This window comes from Pygoscelis adeliae, unplaced genomic scaffold, assembly GCF_000699105.1.
Source record: "Pygoscelis adeliae isolate BGI_AS28 unplaced genomic scaffold, ASM69910v1 Scaffold62, whole genome shotgun sequence".
In the NCBI taxonomy this organism is placed as follows: Eukaryota; Metazoa; Chordata; class Aves; order Sphenisciformes; family Spheniscidae; genus Pygoscelis; species Pygoscelis adeliae.
In genome coordinates this window covers 2,441,996-2,460,501 of record NW_008824401.1, presented here as the reverse complement: position 1 = coordinate 2,460,501, position 18,506 = coordinate 2,441,996, and the positions used below count along the sequence as shown (strand labels likewise).

The window sequence follows — 18,506 nt, the reverse complement described above, 5'->3', positions numbered from 1 at the left end:
AGAACAAACCTTGTCTGCTCAATTTCTCTGCTCTGTAAGGCTAACTCTGCATACTGATCGATGAATAGAAGCAGTTTTGGTTCACTAACACGAAGTTGGAAAGTAATTTCAGTACAGTGACAGAAGTGGCCGATTTAATGTGTTCTAAGAATAAACATCAATAGTTTTGAGAGCTACCAAAACAGTTAAATGAATGCAGTAGGCTTTAAGATACTGATTCTAAACATTGCGCTTTTGTCCTATGCACAAAATGTAACGTATAAAAGACCAGTGCTTTCTTCTTTCTGAGGTGGTGAAAGCATGTGCGTGGTGGTGCGAATGCTCCAACTGAAGAGGCCAATAACTGATTGTCCAAGAAAAAAAACATTCACAAAAGTTTTATTAAAAAAAATTCCCCTTTCACCTCAAACAAGTGAAGCTTAAGTTTTGTACTACTAGGTTATGTTTAGAAAAATGAAAATAATACAGTAATTTTTGAAGGCTATACATTGTAAAATCCCATAAGTCAGCATAAACTTGGACTGTGCAAGCAAATATAGCAAGTATTTCAGATGTCATTTATTTGGTCCATCAGATGTACAGTATAGTAGTAGTATCTGAGTTTACAAAACATCAAATATAAATAACCTGAAACTGTAACAATACACAAAAATTTGCTTCTTACACTGACATACCAGGCAGTACGAGCTGAAAAACTTGGGTAAATTAACAGTTTTACAGTAATGTACATAGTGCCAGCTGAAGTTTAAGAACACTGTTAAAACATGGCACTAATCTGCTTTATTGAATTTTCTTCTTTACTTTTTCAGGGTGTGAAAAATGTTTAGGACTAGGCTAAAAATATTTTTCTTCAAGCAAAAAAAAAAAAGTAGTTACTTAAAATCTGGGCATCAGAAGATGACCCTTTACTAGACGAAAGTAGTTTTTTTTGTCCTATTGAATTATACCTAAAAGGTATTTACACAAAAATAACATGCTTTTTTCATGTCTGTTTAAGCAAATACTTATCTGTAAGTATTTATAAACTATGTTTTTACTACATTTAATCTAAGGAATTAATATGAAAAAACTTCTGAAAGACTATTGAGATGAGAGCTTTATCATCAAGAAAAACAGACACAAGTTATTTAAGCCAGTGGTTTGGTATTCACTTGGAACAAAGGCCTTAAAATTAGTCTAGTTCTGGACATTTTTCACATCCCAACATAATAAGCTGTTACTGTATTACATTATCTGAATCATTCTATCAAGGGGCATTTTCACGTTCAGTCTAATGCTATAATTTCATCTTGCTCTTCTGTCTGCTCAGTACGCACTCTCTTTGTACTGACACACTCTTTATCTTCTAGTTTTCTCTTGCGGCTTTTGTTTTCCATATCATCGTCAACATTGCTCGAAGTACCTTCATCTTCAGAATCAACAATCAATAGATCATCCTGATCTGGAGCTGCAAAATACATGTTTTTAATTCAAATGGATACTGTAAAGATAGTCTACTCTCAAACCAAGTTTCATACATAAAAATAAGAGTGTCTCTAATACAACAAATACATCTTGGAGCATTCTTTATCCATACTCTTTGTCATTCAACTGCAAGAGTATTTTGAATTTCCTTGAAATCAGTGTAAGATAGGCTTTTCACATGGTTATTCCCTCTTCACTAGAGGTATGGAAAACATTGCAATAACCCAAAAATACAGGAAATGCATTAGTTATCATGCTTTTTTTGGCAAGTACAAACTAGAAGAATTGCATGCTATCTGCAGCAGTCCTTGAGAAAAGAACTTTTACACACACTGAGCTGTAGTCCAGCCTCTCCTTTCACTAGTGCATTCAACAGCACTCCCACTAGAAGCCACGCTCCCTGAGAGAGAACATGCAAAGACAGGGAGGAGTGCAAGTGTGAGCAGACTTAAAGAGCTAAAGGATAACAATAGATAGAATAAAGAAGGGAAAATAGAACCAAACATGAAGTTTCAAACACATCTAGTAGATTTTGTTTGTTTTGAAGTACAAATTCACTGTAAAAACTAATTTTATGCTAGTTTTTTTTTTATAATTTGAAATCAATTGTAGCAATACCCTTATTTAATCACCCCGAAACAAGAGGCAAGTGGAAGCGACTACATACTTGTGCACATATCTTAAATAGGCCCATCTGACAGGCAAATGAACATCATCCTAAAGTGTAAGGCAGAACTACAGATATCTAACTTGCATGTCACAACAAGCATTCAGACTCATACGCTATCCCTATAAAACAGTACGACGTATCCAGTACATTAGCCTTCAGTGCTTAAGCATCCCATATTCGAGTTAAACTATTTTGAGTATGTTCAAAGAAACACCCTACATTAGGAAGGTGATAGTACTTCTTCCTGGATAGCAAATACTGTTTTTTTTTGCCACGGTTTGCTTGACAGGTGAAAAATAATTTTTTAAGTAGAAATAAAGACATCTTAAATTAACAAAATAAAACATGATCAAAGACATCCACAAAGTAATTTTTAATCTGTAGGGAGAAAGTGACAAATTTGTTTGATTCTTTTTTTGTCAAGCAATAGTGTGACCATCACGTAGAATGGGTCTAACTTTATTTAAATCACTGTGCAAATGATGCACTTCAGCTGACACCCCACCAAGCCTTCACGAATTAAGTAATATAATTTCAAGGTGTATTTACTGTAAACCTTTGTAACAATCTTAAATGTGCGTTTTGTAACAACTGTAAGTGAGCATTTTTCTATTTAATATTCTATTTATACACAGAGGCAACTTAACTTTGCCAACATGAAATAAAAGGCATTTAAGTCATAAAACTCAAGACAACTATTTTAATTGGACTGCACTACTGAAAGACTATTTTGTTACATTTAATATTGACTACTGTTATTTACCTGTTGATGTTGAGGGTTGCGCTCCATCATCGCTACCATTGGTAATGTTCTTGGATGTTGGTTCTGATGGTTTAGGGCCAACTTTTTCAGGGGTATCACCAACAACTTCAAATTCTACATCTTTTTCTAAGTCTTCACTGCAGAAAAATCCATATGCTTTTAAACAACCAGGTGAAAATAAAAAACCTGTCTATTTCACAAACAAAATGTGTCATTCACGTATTAGAGCACCCTGCAACTATGACAAAATGAGAAAACCATGTTAAAGAGGAAAATCTGCTCAGTCCTCCTTTATAATTTATGCTTTCCTCTATTCATAAACACTGTTCCACCCAGTGCCATGACTTAAAATGCTTAAGAATGAGAAAAATCATTACCTGAGCTTACCCTTCTTCCTCAATGTCACATTCCTATTCTCACTGAAAGTGCAGTGTGTTAATTTACTGTGTAGAATATGGGTATTACTTATCCAGGGTTACATACACACACCAATTATTTCAAAGTGACTGCTATTTGCATGGCTGTGTCTGAACACAGGTAGTCAAGCAGAGGATCTACTACCCCAGCAGGCTGGGGGGGGGTTTGCCTTTTTTAATTTTACTTTGTTTGGTTTTTTAAAGAGCAGTTTCTCACTTGTTGGCTGCCCCCTCCCCCAAAAAATTTGGTTCTGCACTGCATTCTTATGTTGTGTAATGACAAATTATTCAAATAAACTTTCCAATTACTGTTGTAAAAAACCCGAAACAACAAAACAAACAAACACAAACAAAAAACACCTAAACGCTAAACTCTATACATTCATAAAAAAATAACAACTCCTCTTTTACTTCTGTGTTTTCTTTCTGCAGCTTAATCTGAGCTTTATTCATGAATTTAAAATTCTGAGTTGGAAATTCCCTGTGGAACTGTTCTACATATATACACAAATATAATTATTTCAGAATCCTTACCTATGAAGCACATTGATTAACAGTGTATAGTCCTGGAGGAAGTCATCTGCTTGTAGTCGAGTGCCATTTCGAATTCCAAAGTCTGATAATTTCCTGTGGTTATTTGCTAGAAAAATAGTGAAAAACTGCAGTGATTACAGCTATTTATATAAAGATCCTTTACACCTGAATAAATATGATGAAATGAGTACTCCAGAAGTTTTACGTAGAAACTTAAGATTAACATTTATTAGCTATATTTAAAGTAAAAGCTGACATTTAAGCCTATCAGGAGTTAAAACTACTTATGTTTGACTTATTTACCCCTCACGCATCATGTTCGAGCACTTCACATTTATTCACATATTACATTTAGGAACATTTTGGAGATAATATCTGTATTACAGTAGTGCCTACAAGCATCATAAAAAGACCACAATCTAAGGACAAGACAATGAACGGGACTTGCAAACAGAGGAAAATAACTGGCGCGCTTTTATAGCTGAATACCGATTCTTGAAAGGAATCCTGACACTCCAGGTGAAGAGTACTTTATATAGGAAAGCTAAACTGGACACGCAGGCTTGTAGACAATACCACTAGCTATTCTCAAGCCACTTAAATACTTGCAAATCCAATTCTCTTCAATATTAGTCTACAGGATACACTAAAACATTTGCTATACTCCCATTCCGTGTATCCTGGCTTCTTCCTAGTTTTTATGTACTCTTATCTAAAAAGCTTCAGTATGCGTACCTTCTGTTTCTCCTTCTTCTGAAGAGATAAGAATAGTTCCTTTTCCATCATCTATTTGTACATCTGGTGCTACCATAGCAAATTTTTCTTTCACTATCTGAAAAGATGAATAAGATTATTTATTCAATATCTGACTTAAAAAACACTTATAAAAGAAAGAACCTTGAATTATGTTGATTTTCTTATCCTGGCTCATATTCAGGCATCTCCCGAAAGCCTGTAATTTTTTTTTTCCACTTCCATGCACAAAATAATTGTATTTTCGCTGTCTGAAACCTACAGGTTCAGATACCCTAAAAAAAATTTTTTTAGAATACTTCATAAAATGACAAAATTACAAATCAGTTGTGACTATGCAACTGTAATGTGGTTACTGAACTATTCAACTGAAATACAAATTTAGTTTTTTGCTGTTAGGTATAAATAGGCTTTAAAACCACCAAAAAGTTACAAAATACAAACATTCTTTCACAAGACATACAAGCACACGAGCAAGAAGTATACTGGCTAATCTAGCTCTTATTGTAGCTGAGAGAAATGCAAAATGTAGAGCAAATATAAACAGCCGATGTTCAGTCAAAATATACTGAACAAAAATCTAACTTTAATAATGTACAGGATTAGAATCAAAATGAAAGCTGTAGCTAATACTCAAGATTTACCTTATCCTGGAGTGTTAACACAGTAACTTTGTGTACATTAAGTTTCACAGTCACTTCTGGCTTACTTGCACATACGTAACAGTTAGGATTTGGTGGATCCAAAGCACAAGGAACCAATAGCTTCTTTCTGGGATTTGGCTGCTTGTTCAGAAAAATCTTGAGGACAGACAAAAATAAAACAAGTTATTCTGTAAGTAACAGCGCTCATAAAACCTGTTTTCCTAGAGATTTATTCTCTTAGTCTCACAGGTTGTCCTGTCCCCTAATCCTCTTTGACATGCCTGTTGAACAGGAGAAAGTGCGTATTATGGCCAGTCCGCAATGACACCTGTGCTGACTGACCAGCTACTACTAAATAGATGTGTAACATGAAACAACCATGTTTCAAGTGACATCAGTCTGGTTCTCTCTCCCATCCAGCAGCCAATTTTCATTAAATCAGAGATATTTAATAATCCTTGAGACTTCCACTTCTCTTTTCATTGTGGCTGAAAGTTCCCAGCACAATAGAATCTACTGAAGCAACAACAAGTGAGAGACAGTAAAACTAAACAATAGTCAAAGCAGGTTAAATGTTACTTTTAAACACATAATAAATAACAGGAAAGTAAAAGTATCTTATTTCCACTTACCGTTCTACACTGATCTATTTTTCCTGATAAAATCTTCAAACCCTCCAGCACTATCAGACCAGCTATCACTGCATTAGTAGTAGCTATAGCTGGGATAATATTTCCTGCCATTGCTGCAAAATAAGCAAGAATATGCAGATTTTTAGCAGTAAATGAAAATGAGAAGTTTAGATTATTATTTAAATAAAACAATGTTATATTTTATCCTTACACTTGATATCAAATCTGCTCTTCATATTCATACTGAAAACATGCATCCTGAGGTTTGCAGCAGAAGTCACAAAATCCATTGCAGAAGGGTCATCCTGATGAGAAGTTAATACAAAAAGTATTTAAAAATCAGATTAATCATTGGAAGAAGTTTGCAACATATGGTTCCTAAAACCTTAAAACCAGAAAGTTAAAAAAAAAAATCTGTACAATATTCCATTTCAAAGTCAATATACCTCCTCTTTCAGATGGTATGTTTAGACAGCAGTAATACTTTAAATACACGTTTAGAAATTGTACTTAGTATTTTAGTAGTGAATTAGTGTGTTAGTATTAATAAAATGCCTTCTATGTTCAAAATAATGTCTAAATCCTCAATCTTACAATGTTTTATGCTCAGTTTCAAAAATTGGTGTTTCAGAAAGAAGTATTTTTACTACCTGTTGTAATACTATTTTACTATTTTGTCCCCCCTATATTTAAAAACTACTTTTTTTTCTTATGCCAAATGACAGCTGACTGCAGGAAGATTACACTGTCTCTGGTGCTAAAAGAGAAAATTCTTTTCTTGTTTTTCTTCAGCAAAACTTGTAATATATCACATACCTATCATCAGAGCTAATTACTATGTACAACTCAGTAGAACTCTAACTACAAACCACTATATAAAAGCATGTTTTAGAGAAAGCTAAAAAGGAAAAAATGAAGTTGGATTTTTAAAATATTTTCAAAAATCAAAATTTGACAGATACTGCTGAATGTGCTCTTTAAAGTTGGTGAATTAAGTTAATTTACATCACAATAGTTAATCCTTACGCTCAGCGAGTTACAAAATATAGAGTGTTTAAAGTATATATTTGTTTACATATGGGAAGTGCTTTCAATGAGGTGCCAGACATTTTTGTTCTGAATAGCACTGTTTTGGAATGAAACTGAATGAGTCCAATTAATATTTGTACCACGTATGTAGATTTTAACTGGGTTTTATGTATTTGGCAAACTAACCTTATCCCATATAAGCTCTGCTCCATCACCCTTCTCAGCCAGGTGAAGTCTCAGGGTTTCAACACTCTTTGAAAATAAGTGTGCATAGCTCTTGACATCGAGAACCTGCTGATCCTTCAAGACTGTGGAGGATTCATTTTGTTGGTCAGATATGTTTTTCTCTTTGGGAAAAGAAAAAAAAAATTAAGATCAGGAATACTTATAAATTCCACAGAAGTTCTCTCAAAGAGCTAAGAATTTTCAAGTTTCAGCAAAATTAAAGATTTTCTAAATTGAAGAACATCATCCTTAAACTACAGTAGCCCCAACATTTTACAACAAATCTGCATTTAAAACTGCAACTATAGCTATACTTACATCAATCACCTAGACATGCACAAATTACAGCAAATGTAAATTTTCAGCAAAACTCAGCTTCCAGAGACAAACGTATTGGTGCTTATGGTAAGGTCTCCTAGAATAAGCTGACATGTAATTTTGTGAAATGTGAATTTTCTACAGCCAATACTGAGTATCTAAAATAACAATTGCAAAACAGTTTTAGAAAAAACATTTTGTATATAGAGAAAAATTTAAAAGCTTCAGGAATTGCAAAGAATTAATATGTTGTCCTGGTTTTGGCAGGGATAGAGTTAATTTCCTTCCTAGTAGCTGGCACAGTGCTGTGTTTTGGATTTAGGATGAGAACAATGTTGATAACACACCAATGTTTTAGTTGTTGCTAGCTAGCGCTTACACTAGTCAAGGACTTTTCGGCTTCCCATGCTCTACCGACTGAGAAGGCTGGGGGTGCACAAGAAGTTGGGAGGGGACACAGCCAGGACAGCTGACCCTAACTGGCCAGAGCGACATTCCATACCATGTGATGTCATGCTCAGCATATAAAGCTGGGGGAAGAAGAAGGAAGGGGGGGACGTTTGGAGTGATGGCGTTTGTCTTCCCAAGTAACCGTTATGCATGAGGGAGCCCTGCTTTCCTGGAGATGGCTGAACACCTGCCTGCCCATGGGAAGGAGTGAATGAATTCCTTGTTTTGCTTTGCTTGCGTGCGCGGCTTTTGCTTTCCCTATTAAACTGTCTTTATCTCAACCCACGAGTTTTCTCACTTTTACCCTTCCGAGTCTCTCCCCCATCCCACTGCGGGGGGAGTGAGCGAGAGGCTGTGTGGGGCTCAGTTGCTGGCTGAGGTTAAACCACGACATATGTTCATTATCAGTACTCAACTGTGACAGTGAGAAAACGTACTTATCACAGAGATGCATTAACAAACAGCAGGTATGACTTACAAATATACAGTGGGAGGAGGGACAATTACCTTGATTTTGTACCTCAGCCCAGTCCAGTGGCACTGGAGGCTTTCTTTTCCTCCACAGCTTATCCATTGTCAGCAGGTATCTAATGTCATCTTTGAAAAGCTAGGAAACATGAAAAAAAAAAAAACAACAAACCCACAAACAAAAACCATTAAAATGAAAGGGGAAAAAAAAGACATACTTTATTTTTACATCTGCTGTGAAATTGAAAAATCAGCATTAGATTTATGAGGTTTTGACTTTCTCCTTGAAAATATTTTCAACCACATAAATAAAAATCAAACTCCACAGGAAAAAAAAACAGATTAGAAAAACTTCTTATTCCCCATTCTCTAACACTTATCGCACAAAGCAGACGCAGCTCTGATTAATTTTGGGGGAAGTAAAAATCAAGAAACAATAGTCCAAACAGTGGGTTCACGTGCCTACTGAAGCCATTACTACAGCTCTTTGTATACTCCCCTGAGATAATCTTACCTACGTGCCAATGAATTTCCAAAGTGAAGTTATTACTATGTATCAACATTACATTCTATACTTATTTCCTTTATGTATCCACTTCCAGCAACTATTTAGAAGGAAAACTCCTAAACCAGTCTGTATTTTCTTATGCCAGAGCCTGATTATACGCAGAAGATGACTGATAGCTTTTAGGTCCTCAGATTGGTTCTGATTACGCCCAGTGAAACTCCTGCAGAATTCAAGTTTACCTTTTCATATTACAAGTAATTCAAATGAAGTTTTTTCTGTACAGTATGGACAAGCTGCTGAAGCCATCTGTACAGATGCAGATGGAATGCTGTAAAACAAGCAGGTGTTGTAAAAGACCAACACTACAGCAAAACTGGTGGAAGTCATAACATAATTGCATAATTGATGGCTAGCATTAAGTGTCCAAACTGGGTTTTGACTTAACTTTAAAGCACCTCATACACTTCAAATAAAGACATTTATTGGGGGTAAAGAAGATACCTTAGTAAAAAGTTTAACTGGATCGTATCCAGTTGATTTAGCCCACTCCTTAGTTGAAACACGTTTAATCTCACCATCTTCATTGGACGCTCGTGCTCTGGCTTCTGCTTCTGCTGGCTCCCCTGTTAATAAAGTGTTAACCACTATTTTAATTCAAAAAAAGGAAAATCACATCCAAGTATTTCCCCTAGAGTCAATAACCAAAATTATGCAGGGACCATAAAATGGCTTTACTGTGCCCAACAAAAGCTCAGTTAGACACAGTGCGACTACTCCTGTTTGCTTCTGCAACTCACTAATCTAACTTGATGTCACCTAATTCCTTTATTGGCAGAAACAGTGAACAATTGTTTCCTATTAATTTTCTCCACATAATGTTGCGATTTCGTAAATCTCTAACCATCCCCTTTTAGTAGTCTCTCCTCCTGACTGAAGAGTCTTAGCTTGGTTAGAACTTCAACACACACAAAAAAATCAGCTTCCTACCTCTGGTTATTCCTATACAAAAAAGTTCCATGCATACAGATGCTATTCATTTTGTGTTTCTTTCCCAGTCACATTCAGCAATTGCTATCCTGATTCCTAATAAGCAGCAGGTTGATGTTTTCATAAAACTATCTATTAACATCTTGACTGAATGAGAAAAATCAACTCAGAGACCATCACTTTGTATGAAAATTTGTGAATGTTTCCCCCCCTTTCACCAATGCATCATTTGCATCATTTCATATTTATCTGCACCAAATCTACCCAATGTCTCATTGCCCAGTCATTCTGTATTATGAAGGTTTCTCCTACTTTTTGCCGTTAGTCCTCATCTTTATTATTCTGAGTGACTTTGCTTAATCATGTATGCTCAACAGCACTGGTCCCATCCCCAATGTGAGACACTCCTCTAATCACCATTTATCATTTAAGTAGTTTATCCACTTCAGGATTTTCATCCTTTCTTCTCCCCGTGGCTGCTTAGCTCCTTCAGATTCCTCACAACAAGTTTTTGAGTGCCCCCTGCAGATTCTAAACAGCGTAAACCAGATATGCTTGTCCACAGGTTTGCCAATTCCTTCAAAGGACCTGCGGAGCCATGCAAGGCACAACTTCCCTTTACAAAGGTTGCATTGACTCTTCCCTGACACACCACGTATGTCCACTGATTCTAAACAGCATTATCGCTACAGACAGTTTGCTCACTACAGACATGAGGCTACAGCTCAGGCCTTCCTATAATTGCCCTGGTATCTTTGTTTAAATAAGTGGCATTGTGTCTGCTACCTTCCAAATATTCCAGCAGCCGTTGTTTTAAGTGAGTTTATATGCCACTCTTTTTAAGACTCAGCTATTTCATTCTGCGCTTCCTGTAGGAACAACCTGTCGAGTGATCACTATCTGATGTTCAGAGAATCTGAAGAGTCGGAGGATCCTCTAAACTCCCTCTCCCAAGTCCATTCATCTATCAAAGGATCCAAAAGAAGCAACAATGATGCTTATTCACCTTCACAGTAACTATGGTTACTGTCCTTACAGAAAAATACTGAATAGCTACAAAAACATCACTCAAAATGGGTATATTTCCTGTGTAGATTAACATCGAAGTGTTTCAGGCTAGAAGAGTTCAAACACAATCCCTGTATATCCTTGCAATCCCTCAGCTAGGAGTGGAAAATGCAGAGTGATTACAAATACCACTCAGTTCTCAGTCCTCAGTTCAAAAGACAAGCCTCCCAGCTGCAGGGAAGGAAGCGCTTCATTAAATCCAAATATATAGGGAAAAAAAGGCCACCCTGTGAAGATCAGTTAGATATAATTTGCACTTCAAGCTCACTTTTCACTTCAAGTTTCTGTGCACATGGGAAAGACTGTTTGCTGCAGAGGGAACAGGAGTCTCCAAACAGATACAAGCCTATTCGTCTAAATCATGTATCTTACACCTGATGTGTTAGCTGGAACTTTATGATTAGCGAATGTTATCGATTGTGTTCCTCACAGCTGTTCTACCCACAGTATCTGAGAACAACTACTGAATACCAGTGACCCATCTTACACTGTATTAAAAAGTTTTCACAACAGCTGAAGTAATCATTTTAATAATGTTTTAGGCTGCCCACAAGGGCCACAGTTCTGACAGGTGAAACTATTACACTGTTGTCATTTTGAAGAGTATTTTTTGCACACATTCCCCACACAAAAACCTTTGGTATGCACTATGCATCAAGCTAACTAAAAAACACTGAAATTGTTTCAAATATCTAATAAGCAGCAGTACAAGGGAACTAAATTATGTACAGTGTACATGAAAGTCTTTAAGGGAAACTACTGTTAACACACCCCAAACCCTTGTTTGTCCAGGGGTACAGTAAATGGAATCCTCTTAAAAGAAAACGGAGCTGAACTCTCTAACCTTAAGAAATGTACAGAAACAAGTCATAATCTCAGAAACAGAACATTTCAGTAACATGGTAAGCTACCAGCTTATATCACACTCACAGGCAGCTTCGGGATCAGCTCTGTCAGGAGAGACTTCTTGATCAGCATCTTCTTCTCCAAACAACTGGCTATATAATAATTAAGAACAACAACACAACACCAGAATTTCATCATATCTGGTTAAAGATTGAAATATTTGCTAATGGATACATATCCACTTTAGAATTCTTGCTATCAGGGTGCCACTTCATACATTGCTTTTTAAATTGTTGGGATTCATCACACATGGACTTAACGCTGACAACACAAAATGTCCAATACAAAAATGAATTTAGCAAAACAGTTCTGTATAACTCACTCAATAGTTCACCTAGCCTTTTATGTATATCGCAGTACTGAATCCATTGCTTATAACCGTCCAAGATGCCAGCAAAATTTACATCTGTTAACACATGCATTAAACTGAAAAATGTGTTAACTTCACACAAAGGTGAAGAATAAAGTAAGCTCAACTTACACTGCTGTGCCAAGCTACTCTGCCGTGTTTTCTGGGATATTAGTCCAAGGCCTAAGTACTAACCAACCTTCCATCTTTACATTAAAGAAAAAAGAAACCCACCCCCAAAAAAAACACCCCAAAATGCAAAGAACTGGAGGTTTTCACTGTAATCCACATTCATGTAAAAAAAACCCCCAAAACAACAAAAAAAAAAAACCAAAAGTGCGTGTCCACTTTATTTCTCTGTCTGTAGGCTTAGAAACCAGAAGAGTGAACCACAGTACCTATTTTCTTTTTTAAAAAATCACTTACTTGAACAAATACTTAGCCCACACAATGCAATGGATAGGTTCCGATGGCGTATTTCGGATTGTGCAGCCTGGAAAAGTCTTCTGAGTTGGTTTAGGATGACATTCATAACATTCTGTCACTCCCTGGTGAAAAGCGAAATATTTACTTGTCACACTGTGAAGACTACTGATAGTATATGCTATTACTAGATGAACTGTAACTGTATCACAAAACACCCAACTCCAAGTTGTCTAAAATAGCCAATGATTTAACCTTAAAGCGACAAAAGTAATACACAACCTAACCTTTTTAATAACTGTTACTTGTCCAAGGTAGCCTGCAGTTCCACTCTCTATAAGAGGAACATCAGCAGCCAGACACATCCTGTTCACATGGTTACGGGCAGCTGGAAATCAAGAGTTTTTAAAGAAAAATTTGAAGAATTAGAAAAAAAGTCTTACTTCTCCAAATTCAAACTAGCCTCCTACGCAAACATTTATCCTTAATCTGCCTTATTTCATTATAGAGCACCACGCCTTTTTCACAAAGTAAATTTTCCAATTAACACAAAATATATTGACACTATTAAATACAGCAAACTCAACTGAATAAAGTTACATAGGTACACACAATACTCATCAGTTCCCATAAAGCAGCAACACAGCAGTTAATGTTTACTTTCAAAACACCTGTAAAAGCACTAACTACCCTTTCAAGTTTCTAGTGAAGCACACAAGCATTAGTCAAACTACAGATGGGTTAAGTGGATACTTGTTATTTAAGTGACATTGCAGAAGTACTAAGAGTAGAACACATTAAAGTTCTGTTTCTATGAACAAGCAACAGTATTTTCATCTTCAATATAAAATCATAGTGAAAACTTCACCTCTGTTATCCAGAGCATTCATAACCAACGTAAACTGGCGGAAGAATTCTACGTTATAGTCAGGGCTACAGAAAAGAAAAACAATACTCAAAATGGCATATCAAAGTTGTTGGTTATTATGCCACAACAGAAACTATACACATGCAAAGGGCGGACTGATGTTCGTGTGATAAATTACACATATTATAAATTTACTGCTAGCCTTTACCTGCCCCATTTGTCTTCTGTCCATTTTAAAGCTGTGTGAAAGCATGAATTTTATGCTGCTGGAAGGAAGCTATTGCAATTAGTACTAATTTGACCAATGAAACAAGCAGACAACAAAAAAGTGATTATACTGCTTTGACCTAATGAGTAAATTGGCTGAGCTGTGGTAACTGACCTTAAAAACCATCAGCTGAGGCTAAAACATGCACACTGCAATTACCATAGCTCATCAGACTGCTGATAATTCATTATGCTGTGATAGCTCAGTTGGTTTTGATCATGCCTCCATACCCTTAGGAGCCAAGACATGGGATTTTAAAATCTTGCCACTTTAGTATCTTTACATTGCATTTTTCTGATTTAAAGAAGAAGGTGGCAAAGAAGAGAGAGTACAGAGGAAACAGGATTGACGGTTTTACAGTTTATGTAATGCATAATGGATGCAACGAGTCAGTGTTTCAGCAGCTAATAGCAACATCAGAGTTCAAACCTTAATATTACAGAGCATCAATTTTTAAGAAACTGGACAAATATAAATTAAAACATGGGAAACACCTAATGAAAATCTACATAATCTTGTACTCATTGGTTATGGATCATAAAGACTAGATTTTAACAGCTTTGGGCATATATAAATGATAGTCAGTTGCCTACACACACACAAAGGACTTCATTTTTTTTAATCATGGACTCAACATTCACATTTATTTTAATCTAATTATTGCTCAAGACAACAGGGCATCCTTACAGTGTAGAAACTTACATAGTCAATGTTGCTAATAAAATGAAAAATAGACACAAGCAAATGACTACAGCTTACTACCAGAGCTTAAGAAAACTCATGCAAAATCCACACTCCCATCAGGTGTGTGGTAAGTCTCATATTTACAGCTATTTCTTCTTACTGCGGTAGCTTTGTAAAATATCTTAAAGCACACTACTGTAGCATTTAAATAACACAGTACTTGCAAATCAAAACATGTAATTAGAGCTTAAAAACAAACATACTTCATGATGCTATCATGGTAAGCTATAATATTAGCTTCTGGATAAAACTGTAACACGCTTTCCTTGGCAACCTAGAAATAAAAAAAAAACAAAAACAAAAAAAACCACTTATTATTTCTTCCTTCCTTCTAAAGATAGACTCGATACCAGTTGAGTATCGAGTAAGTTGACTACCTTAAGAGATTTAAATACTTTTATAATGAAATGTTGTGGATAGCCATGATCAACCAACCAACACTTACCTCTTCACAGCAGAAACAAAATTGTGACATGTTTCTAACACTGTCCACAAAATAATGCTAAGACTTGAGCTTTGACTTTTTCCTCACCTGTGATTTTGATCTTCCAACATGTTTCTTTTGAAACAAAAACTGCCTGTTGAGATTGCTGACATCAATAGTATCCAAATCAATCTACAAACACACAAGAGAGCCATTTCACTTTTACAGAAATAAAAGGAACAAAATAATTAACAGAGTTTGCGATTGACCAAAATGCATAAACTTTACAGACCCCTTTTCAGACCTGCATACAGGTGTTACATCTGCACTACAGCAACTGTAGAGGCACAAGTGATCACCTAATCATCTTCAGGAATCCATACATTTTAAATAATTACTAACAATGGAACCACATGTCAAAAATTAAGGGCTACATGACAACGAACTTTCTGAAGAAAGAGTCCCTACTAAAAACACACATGAATTTTTAGATACGTACGCACAGTAATTAGTATAAAGTCAATAACTGATTGTCCTATTTACCGTGGGATAAAGATTTTAGTGAGAATTCATCAGGAGCACAGCGTACAAACTCAGATGAGATACTGCAGAAATCGGTCTAGATAGATTTCAGTCAGACTCTACATGGGACTAATCACCCTGAACACTGGCTCTGTACCATGCTTCCCCAAGTTCCAAGAAAGGCTACTCAGCAAACTAATTAGTTCAATTATATTTGAACATGGCTTTGAGCAACTGAATCAGTAAACTGAGGGCTGCATTGTCATCTAGTTCATACACTGTAGGGCAAAAGCTTTTACTGTTTGTCACCAGGACTAACTGCTTAAGTGCGTATTAAAAAATTATGAAGCCTACTTACAAAAAAAAAAAAACCTCAATCATGCAATCAAGATGTTTAAAAACATATACCACAGAACACCCACGATGTACAACCTCAAAGGATGCAATGACTGTAATTCCCCTAACAGCCATGTTTCTATTTATTAATATATGCACATGAACATCATAATTTCAAATGTCTTTACCCCCCAACACAAGAATTAAGAAGATTTATTTAGCACTTTAAGAAGATTTATTCCTCCCTTTGTTGTCACTACTTTTCCTTTAATTAAAGTTTCTCTGATCAGCACTCTTTTTAGAAGTCCTCTCCTTTCTCTAACATTTTTAACTAGGAGGGAAGTAAGACAATTTTTCTGAGCCTCAGAGATATTTCTCCCAAATTCCCATAGATAATGCTGATACACTCAACATAGTAATGCTTTCAGCTATATGGAGAGTACTATCAGACTGACTGTGCAGCGTGAAGTTTAAACATGACCTACTGAGGGTGTTCTCATATGCTTTTAATTTTATTAACCAAACTTGAGTAACAAAAAAAGTATGCCATGCACTTCTCATTGAAGATCCTTTGCACATGAGATCCAAGCTCCAAGATTAAACTTCCTGTTTTCTGAAGGGAATATTTTTAATTTAAGGATTAAGTTTTAATATACTAAGAACTGTAATAGCTAAAGAGTTTTATTTAAACACTAAATAAAGCATCCGTGGATATAGAGCAAACAGAAAATATACAGTGTTTTAGAAACGTATTATAAAGCGGAGACTGTTAATCTTTATTACCCATAGTATCCTAGTAACCACCCATGGTCTTGTATCTTTTCAGGAAAATGGCATCTGCATGAAAGCACATTTCTACCTCCTTTCCCTCCTCATAAGACACACTCAGAAAGCTTGCTTAGTCCAAAGCCAAAAAGCCCAAGAACCTCAAGTGAAAATTATTAAGTGTATAATTCTGTTAAAACTTCTACTACCCAGAAAGCTTTCCGTATTTTAACTGGAGATGATAACAAGTGACATAAGCTACAACTGAAAACAGTACTACCAGGACCAAAAGAAGCAAAGGAAGTTTTTTTCCAAAGAGAATACTTGAGACCATTAGACCTCAACAGAAGCTTTAATCTAGCTAAGAATAATCAGAATTTAACAGTTCTCTTATTAAAATAACTTTTACACTGCTCCCATTTTTGTAAGTTAGAAGGAAAGGCCTCAGAACTTCCTAAGAATATGTATTCACGTTCTTAATTCAGACTTGGATTTTGAGTAATTTGATTTTGTTCTTCATTCATGAGGACAATGGCACTGCCTTTCAATGAAGTATACTTAATGAAATCACGTATTTGTGAGTAGTCTGGTATTCAAAACTGTTAGGGTTTTTTTAGTATTAATATTTTGTTTTAAAAAAAGTAATTCACAACTTAAAAAGCATTTTCAGGTGTTCAAGTTTGTTAGGATTTAATAACCAAGGAAAACCCTCAACAATATCACAAACATTGACAAAAGCAATTTATTCTAATAGCAAATTTCCTCTTTGCGTAACAATTCTCTTTTTGCTCTCACTTTGTCTTTTGCCCACCCACTCTGTATGTTATCAAAATGTTACTGTCTTGCATAAAACACTGCCAATGATATTTTTAAATTAAGATGGCCCTGATCCAACACGTACTTAAGTTAATGGAGTCCAACCAAGTCAGCCTTGAAAGACAATACAAAAAAATCCAACTATAATAGATGAAACAATAAGCATACCCCAGTGAGATTTATGCCTAATGACTAACTGGAAAATCAGGAGATATTAAACTCTTTCTATTATAACAGACTGCAGGAGTACACAAACGACATAGTAAGGTAGGGGAAAAAAAAAAAACGAGGGAAAAAACCAGTGCAGAAAATGCAGACTTCCACTCTTCTGCATATGTTTGCTTCACCAGTACAATGTTAAAATTGGACAGGCTCTCAGTGGCAGACTCAAATCAAAGGGACAATCTGGAATTACACTTAAGCATATCCTACAAGTTTTAAAAAGTATTTCAGTAGAAAGGCCTGAGTTGTATGAATAACAAGGCAAACAAGTAGCTGTACTCTTCTACAAGCTGGTGTAGTCTTGAGATAAAAGCTGTTTCTAATATGCTCTGCTCAACACGTCTGGCTGTAAAAACAAACTTCTTACAAGTTGTTATACAAAACTCTCAGATGTGACTCCTGGCCAGGCACACGCAAGTAAAAACATATTCAAGGAAACAGACCTGTGCTCTAGCTGGATCTGTACTTCCATGATTTCTTAAAACCATATACTTTTCACAGCTACAATAAGAAATCAATAAAGGTCTGGAAACTAGGTAATCAGAGTTTCGCTAATAAATTTCTTTCTATCCCGTTTTCATTACCACCCTCTCGAGTCTGCCCTCCCTATACACGTTCAGAGATTAGTATCAGGAAGCAAAAGTGAAAGCAACAGCCCGCGGGAAGCTATCGTGACCGGACTTCTAAGACTGACAGTTTTACAACTCGGTATCTAAAAATACAGTTTACCTCCCACGTATTTTGTTTTCCGCTGCAATCCATGACTGGACCATTATCCACAGTATTAGCAAAGGCGGCATTAGGCAAAACTAAGACTTTAACGAGCAATCGCCGGGCAGCGAACATGGCACGCCGCTGTTTCCCAGGGGATTTCATCTACGGGCTCCCAGAGAGGCGCAGCCGCCCCTCCGCCGAGCGACGGCTGGGCCCGGCG

General features: G+C 36.0%; 1 protein-coding gene across 1 annotated transcript; it reads right to left on the bottom strand.

Annotated features, from left to right (window-relative positions):
* Positions 1-362: 362 nt before the first annotated feature.
* On the bottom strand, positions 363-18,448 carry UBA2 (ubiquitin-like modifier activating enzyme 2). The gene is made up of 17 exons (XM_009320315.1): positions 18,302-18,448; positions 15,020-15,103; positions 14,691-14,761; positions 13,476-13,540; positions 12,895-12,995; positions 12,611-12,732; positions 11,860-11,927; positions 9,376-9,497; positions 8,406-8,505; positions 7,092-7,252; positions 6,088-6,181; positions 5,877-5,989; positions 5,245-5,400; positions 4,583-4,679; positions 3,848-3,953; positions 2,898-3,034; positions 363-1,447 (listed from the first exon to the last, which is right to left on the bottom strand). The coding sequence occupies exons 1-17, from the start codon at positions 18,446-18,448 to the stop codon at positions 1,266-1,268; spliced, it is 1,926 nt and encodes a 641-aa protein (XP_009318590.1). The 3' UTR covers positions 363-1,265.
* Between the last annotated feature and the right edge of the window lie 58 nt (positions 18,449-18,506).